The 7,795-nt window shown below is 46.4% G+C and overlaps 1 protein-coding gene across 6 annotated transcripts in view; it reads right to left on the bottom strand.

The window, feature by feature from the left end:
• The window catches only part of MCCC1 (methylcrotonyl-CoA carboxylase subunit 1), a 41,711-nt gene extending 37,197 nt beyond the window's left edge, over positions 1-4,514 (bottom strand). For 3 of the 6 annotated variants that reach the window (XR_014789629.1, XM_084847589.1, XM_084847594.1), the window contains exons 1-3: positions 4,432-4,514; positions 1,182-1,285; positions 55-194 (exon numbers count right to left, since the gene is read on the bottom strand). Coding sequence is in view for 5 of the 6 variants with exons in the window: in XM_084847589.1 (XP_084703715.1) it covers positions 55-194; positions 1,182-1,285; positions 4,432-4,499 (312 nt within the window). In the remaining variant the exon portion in view is untranslated. Of the gene's footprint in view, positions 1-54; positions 195-686; positions 760-1,181; positions 1,286-4,431 lie in introns of those variants that run through there. The other 3 variants (XM_084847591.1, XM_084847592.1, XM_084847593.1) reach the window with 3 other exon arrangements.
• Positions 4,515-7,795: the final 3,281 nt, after the last annotated feature.

The following is a 7,795-nucleotide window of genomic DNA, read 5'->3' on the forward strand; positions in this document are numbered from 1 at the left end:
CTTCAAAATTGCTTTCAAGACTGGCCCTTAAAAGTTTTAACCATCATGTATTACCATTGCTACATGCATTGAATTCCTGTCAGCATCACTGTAAACTGCCACAGACTTCACCCCCATCTTCCTGGCAGTTCGCATCACTCTGCATGCTATTTCACCTCGATTTGCGACAAGGACCTTCTCAATATTCCTTTGTCCTGGTTTTAAAAACAAAACAAACAGAGCGAAAATATATTTCAACAGAATTAAACTGTTATTTTTATTGCTAATAAGTCATAGATCAGAATACTTTTGCGTAACTTTAGTAGATTATTTTTTACTTGTTTTCTTCCACATAACGAACAAAGTCACTTCATTTCATTTACAGCAGGGCTGGTGAAGGTGTAGCCTTCCAGATGTTGGTGGATTGCAACTCCCATAATTCCTCAGCATTGGCTATTTTAGTTAAGGCTGATGGGAGTTACATTCCACCAGTATCTGGAGGATCACACCTTACCCAACCCTGTTGTACATCCTTGTAGAGCACTGCGGTTGCCCCTGCTAGATTCTGCAGGGCCAGGATTCCCCAATCATAAGGAAACAGAGTTGGTGAAGTATTGCAGGGTGCCTGTAGTTTGTCAGGAACAGATTCCATCCTCAATTATGCTGGAATTGTGTTTCACTTCCAACCCATTCCAGTTCACATTTACCTCTGTCATTTCCATGTTTCTGGAAAGGGAGGCGAAAGTGGAATATACAGATATTTCATGGCAGGGCTAAATTAATTCAGGTGCCTAGGCTAGCCCAGACACCTAGACATTTCCAACTAGTCCCCTTTTCCATTTCTAAGGAAGAAAAAAATAATGTTGGTGTGCATTCAAGAGATAAATTATATCTTGTTCCCCAATCCTGCAAAACTTTTACATATTGGATTACCTTCATTATAGGCAATAAGTCAATTCCTTATAATAAAGAGATGCAATACAACTGCTCTTAAGGGCACAACCCTATGCCTGTTTAGACAGAAAAAAGTCCCACAACTCCCAGCATTCTCCGGCTAGCATGATGCTATAGGACATTTTCTTTCTAAACAGGCATAGGATTGCACCCTTACAGAATCAAGCTTTATTTTTTATAGCTCTTATAAAGTGTTAACATTAAAACACTTAAAATAAGCTTTCTGTAAAGAAAATAGTCCGATTTACCTGTTGCAGAAGCATATTTTCTGGCTCTTGGTGCACAAATCCATTTTCTGTGGGAGAAAAATGGCATAGCATACAACCAAAGTAGAAATTCAGCAGGAGCCATTCTTAGTATAGAAATAAAATGATGGGTAACGTTGTTAATAGTAGTGTAACCCAGTTAGAAAAAAAGCTGGGTGATGTATAATAGTAACTTTGCACAATCAAGCTACTATATGGTAACACTGTTTACCAATAAGAACAACGCAGCTGTATGAACTCAGCTCTTAGAATTAACATTTAGCCACATCCACATGACTGAGAGCAAGACAGAGGAGGAGAAACTGAAGAACAAATTATATTGGTCTGTTATCCTTTTCCCAAACCGGGTGAATGGGCAATAAAATAGCAAATGTAGTGCACTATAAGTAAGCTTGAAACTTTACCCCACCTCTGCCTTGTACTCAGTCTTTTAGGGTGAAATCCTATGCATGTTTAGACAGAAAAACGTCCTACAATTCCCAGCATGCCCGATTCAGCCATGCTGGCTGGAGAATGCTGGGAGCTGTAGGACTCATTTCTATCTAAACATGCATAGGATTGCGTCCTTAGACAGGTTACTTGTCTTTTGCCATGCCTCCCATGGCAGCTCTTTTGTAGTGGTGCCCAGGACAGTTTTTCAAATTGCTAAATGTGCCCACAGTCCAAAAAGATTGCCTACCCCGGTATAAAATGATGCACATCACGGCAAAAATCCTGACTTCACATAAATACTGATGAGGTCTTCTGAACTGATATAACTAACCAGAAGAGAGATCTTGGTTGTCAATAGAAATGTCAACTCAGTGTTACAGCAGCAGTAACTGTCGAATTCCAACCTAGGAATGCTCAGGAAATGGGCTGAAAATAAGATGCCCAGTACCATACTGCTTTTATATAACTCTATGGTGAAGCTACATTTGTGTACAGTTCTTGTTTCCCCATCTCAAAAAGAATATTGTATTGCTAGAAAAGGTGTCTAAGAGGGCAAACAAAGGGATCAAAGGGATTGGTACATCTTTCCTTGGAGGAAAGGTTAACACTTTAAGGCACAATCCTATGCATGTTTAGACAGACAAAAGGCCTACAACTCCCAGCATGCCACAGCCAGCCATGCTGGCTGAGGCATGCTGGGAATTGTAGGCCTTTTGTCTGTCTAAACATGCATAGGTTTGCACCATATTAGTTGTCTTTTTTAAAACTAAAAAGCCCCCAAAGGGGTCAGGGTATATGATAAAAGTTCATAAAACTTTTCCTGTTGCAAAGGAAGTGGATAGAGACCTCTCTCTCTCTCTTATAATGCTAGACACGGAAATTGATTGGCAGTAGATGTAGAAATGATCAAAGAAAGTCTTTACACAATGTGTAATTTATGAAATTCACTGCCACAGGATGTAGCATTGTCCACTACAATAGGAGGCTTTAAAAGATGATTAGACAAATTCCTATGAGGAATTGTTGAAAGAGCTGGGTATGTTTAGCTTGGAGAACAGAAGATTAAGGGGAGATATAATACTGGTCTTCAGATATCTGAAGGACTGCCAAGTCAGATGGAGCAGACTTGTTCTCTGTTGGTCCGGAGAGCAGGACTAGAACCAGTGGGTGGAAATTGCAGGGAAGTAGATTTCCACTTAACATTATGAGAAACATCCTAACAGTATGAGCTGTTTGAGAGTAGAACGACACAACCTCCAAGGTCCCTTCCACCTCTATAATTCTATGAAATTCATAGAGGATGGGGGGTCTATCAGTGCCAATTAGCAATGACAGCTATATGGAACCACCATGTTTAGAAGCAGTGCACAGCAGTTTACCGGTTGCTGCAACTGCATCAACAGGAAAGGGTTACTGGCTTCATGCCTTCTGCCAAGTGTCACCCAGTAATAGGGCTCCTTTTTAATGGGTTGGATCCAGACTGAGTCTCATTTATTTCAGTGGGTCTACTCTAAGCACAGTGATTAAATCTGGATTCAACCCAACATTTCTGTGTGATGTTTTAGGGCTCAACAATGCTTCAAATTGTTGTATTGATTTTACAAAATCTGCCTTGATGGCCCTTTAGCGGTGGAAAGGCTATGTAATTTTAATAAGCAAACAAGCTTTCAGCATCCAGATCAATACTGAATAAAGCAGAACAATTTCTTTATAAGACAAGCAGGGATGGTTAAAATATCAAGATGGTAAAAACATTTTTTCAGGCAACTAGATGGAAGGGGATACAGGCTTTTCTACAGTACTGCCTCACCTATGAGGTGCACCTCTCAGCCCCCTTGTTCTATTGCTTCCTTCTATTAGGGCACAATCCTATGCATGTTTAGACTGAAAAAAGTCCCAGCATGGCTGGCTGGGGAATGCTGGGAGTTGTAGGACTTTTTTCACTCTAAACATGCATAGGATTATGTCCTTAGTTGCTCTGAATTCATACATGACTAAAGTGTCATGGTTCCTGCTTTCCCATGGCTAGATCTCATGCCACTCGAACAACTACTGTCGGGATGGACAATGTAGGATATGAGGTTGATCCCTACAAACATTATGTGGTTTGCTTGACCCTGCTCCCGTTTGTCACCTGCTCAGTCCAGCAAGTCCTTGTGGCACAGTTCACCACGCAAGTCAGCCTCTGCGGCATGGTGGGAGAAACTATACCATATGGCACAAACCGATTCTCTGCAGGCAAATGGTTCGCCACACACAAAGCTACTGCCATGACGTTTCAAGCAAGCTCTACTCTGCCCGCCGGTCGTGTGAACGCTGGACCCGACACAGGCACCATTATGTCAAGAGGCAGCTGCAACAGCTGAGAGAGGAGGAAGCTGCTTGTTACTCAACATGAGTACTATTTCGGGGGGGGGGCGGGCGGCGGCGGCACAGGACTCCCCCTTCTCACTGCCCCCTTTCACGAAGTAGTTTAATTTGCGGAATGAGAGGAGCTGGGGCTCCAGCCCCTCTGCCTCCCACGTCCCGCGACCTCCGCTCAGGCTGAAGCCCCAACCCACGACATGCAGGGGTGGGCTATTCACCGGAGAGAAACGTGCGCTTTGCACATCCTCAGAGAGACCCTCGTCTTTGGGACCGCTTGCCACGCGGCGGGGCTGACTGCCGCGGGGCCTCCCCCCCCCCCGCCACCTTTCGGTGCAAGGGGGATGCTGGGCGGGATTCCCCACCCACGGGATTCCCTGAGCGCGGGCCGAGGGGCTTCCGAGCCCACCCCCGCCCCGGGCCCTGCCGCACTCACTGGCGCTGCAACCCCCGCAGGGCCTGGCGCCGCCACTCCAGCGCTCGCGCGAAAACCGCGGCCGCCATGGCTACGCAGGAGCCGGGGGCGGGGCCGCAGCGCTCGGGCCTGCCAGCCAGGCCTGGGAGGAGGCCGGCGCTGGGCGGGCTGAGGGGGAGAAAGCTGAGGCGGAGGCCCCGGCGCGGACGAAGGTACGCGTGTAAGGGAGCCGGGGGAGAGGCTCCGGTCAGAGCGCGGCCCCTGGCGGCCTTTCTCCCTCGGGGAGAAGATTCCACGGCCGTTCAGCTCCCATTAAAATAAATTACCGGCCCTTCTTATTCCGGAAAATGTGTGGGCTGTTTTCAGGAGCAAGCCTGCTCCGGCCTTTGAGTGCTCTGGCCAGCGAGAAGCACAGCGTACTTCTGAGTGCTCTGGGAAAGCGGAGAACCACAGAGCACCTTCCTTCATCTAATACAGAATTAAAACTTCCTTGAGCAGAGGTAAGATCACAAGCTGAATATGAGCCAACCATGTGATGTGGCTGCAAAAAAGGCCAGTGCTCTTTTGGGCTGCATTCATAGAAGCGTCGCTTCCAAATCCCGGGAAGGCCTAGTTCCCCTCTACTCAGCACTGGTTAGGCCTCATCTGGAGTACTGTGTCCAGTTTCGGGCACCACACTTTAAGAAGGAAGCAGCCAAGCTGGAGAGGGCTCAGAGGAGGGCAACGAAGATGATCAGGGGACTGGAAACAAAGCCCTGTAAGGAGAGACTGAAAGAACTGGGCATGTTTAGCCCTGAGAAGAGAAGACTGAGGGGAGATAGGATAGCGCTCTTCAAGTCCTTGAAAGGTTGTCACAGAGAGGAAGCCCAGGATCTCTTCTCGATCATCCCAGAGTGCAGGACACGGAATAATGGGCTCAAGTGACAGGAAGCCAGATTCCGGCTGAACATCAGGAAAAACTTCCTGCCTGTTAAGAGCAATGCAACAATGGAACCAATTCCCTAGGTTGGTGGCGGGCTCTCCCACACTGGAGGCGTTCAAGGCGAGGCTGGACAGCCATCTGTCAGGGATGCTCTGACTTGGATTCCTGCATTGAGCAGGGGGTTGGACTCGATGGCCTTGTAGGCCCCTTCCAACCCTACTATTCTATGATTCTATGATTCTAAGTGCCACTGAGTTCCGTGGGACTTTCTCAGAGGTAAATGTGTATGGGATGGTTCCTGTGTAGACAGTGGGACTTACTTCTGAGTAGACACGCCTAGGATCGCACTGTTAAATAACTAGACACACTCGCGTAGCTACATTTAGATAAGGGCATGACTTTTAAGGCTGGAGGGGTTTGCACATCGCAGTGCTTTGAGCACCCGTTTGGGAGTGGCACTGTGTGCATCTGGACAGAAGAGGGCATTCTGTGTATCGTTAGCAGTCTTGAGAAGCGGTGGTTAATACTTGATCGAAAAGGCAAGAGGCTGCTAAATAGGATTTACAAACAGAAGTTACTTGAATATCTGCATTAGATAAAAAATAATACACAATAACAATAATGTGCCATGTAAGCATGTGAATGGCTGAATTCAGCAAAAGATGCACATGCCAAAGGCATCTGAGGGGGGAACATAGCGTATAGGTGTTTTTATGCAAATGCTAGAAGCCTCCAAGCCAAAATGGGAGAGTTGGAGTGCTTGATTTTAAAGGAAACCCTGGATATAGAGGGCATTACAGAAACCTGGTGGAGCGGAGAGAACCAGTGGGATACGGTCATCTCTGGATATAAACTCTATAAGAAGGACAGGGAAGGGTGTACTGGGGGAGGTGTTGCCATCTACATCAAAGAGAGCATAGGGTCGAGCAATCTAGAACACCTAAAAGGGGTAGGCTCTTCCACAAAAGCACTGTGACAATACCAGGCTCCAAAACTAATTTAGTGCTAGGAACATGGTATGGTCCCCCAGACCAGAATGCTCAGAGTGTTCTTGAGATGGAAAATAAAATCAGGGAGGCCTCCAAACAAGGAAGTATTGTAATAATGGGTGATTACCCCCACATTGATTGGATAAATGCATGTTCCAGCCACAACAAGGAGGTCAAATTTCTCGATGCTCTAAACAATTGTGCCTTAGAACAGTTGGTCATGGAACTGACCAGAGGGGAGGTGTTGTTCAGTCGTTCAGTCGTGTCCGACTATTCGTGACCCCATGGACCATAGCACGCCAGGCCTTCCTGTCCGCCGCTCTCTCCCGGAGCGTGCTCAAGTTCATATTCATTGCATCCGTGATGCTATCTAGCCATCTCATCCTCTGCCGTCCCCTTCTCCTTTTGCCTTCAGTCTTTCCCAACATCAGGGTCTTTTCCAGGGAGTTTTCTCTTCGCATTAGGTGGCCAAAATATTGGAGCTTCAGCTTCATTATCTGTCCTTCCAATGAGCAGTCAGGGTTGATTTCCTTTAGGATGGACTGATTTGACCTCCTTGCAGTCCAGGGGACTCGTAAGAGTCTTCTCCAGCACCACAGTTCGAAAGCATCAATTCTTCGGCGCTCAGCCTTCCTTATAGTCCAGCTCTCACAGCCATACATTACTACTGGGAAAACCATAGCTTTGATTAGACGGACCTTTGTCGGCAAGGTGATGTCTCTGCTTCTTACTATGCTGTCTAGGTTGGCCATAGCTTTCCTCCCAAGGAGCAAGCGTCTTTTAATTTCATGGCTACAGTCACCGTCTGCAGTGATCTTGGAGCCCAAGAAAGTAAAATCTGTCACTGCTTCCATTTCTTCCCCTTCTATATGCCAGGAAGTGATAGGGCCAGATGACATGATCTTAGTTTTTTTAATGTTGAGTTTCAAACCAGCTTTTGCACTCTCCTCTTTCACCCTCAACAAGAGGCTCTTGAGATCCTCTTCGCTTTCTGCCATTAGGGTAGTATCGTCTGCATATCGGAGGTTGTTGATAATTCTCCCGGCAATCTTAATTCCGACCTCTGATTCATCCAACCCGGCATTTCTCATGATGTACTCTGCATATAAGTTAAATAAGCAGGGTGACAATATGCAGCCTTGTCGTACTCCTTTCCCAATTTTGAACCAATCGGTTGTTCCATGTCTGGTTCTTACTGTTGCTTCTTGACCCTCGTACAGGTTTCTCAGGAGACAGGTAAGGTGGTCTGGTACTCCCATCACTTTAAGAATTTGCCACAGTTTGTTGTGATCCACACAATCAAAGGCTTTAGCGTAGTCAATGAAGCAGCAATAGACGTTTTTCTGGAATTCTCTTGCTTTCTCCATGATGCAGCGAATGTTGGCGATTTGATCTCTAGTTCCTCTGCCTCTTCGAAACCCAGCTTGTACTTCCGGTAGTTCTCGGTTCGCATACTGCTGAAGCCTAGCTTGTA

This window comes from Heloderma suspectum, chromosome 3, assembly GCF_057233095.1.
Source record: "Heloderma suspectum isolate Gila_16-S chromosome 3, 16-S_ref, whole genome shotgun sequence".
NCBI lineage: Eukaryota > Metazoa > Chordata > Lepidosauria > Squamata > Helodermatidae > Heloderma > Heloderma suspectum.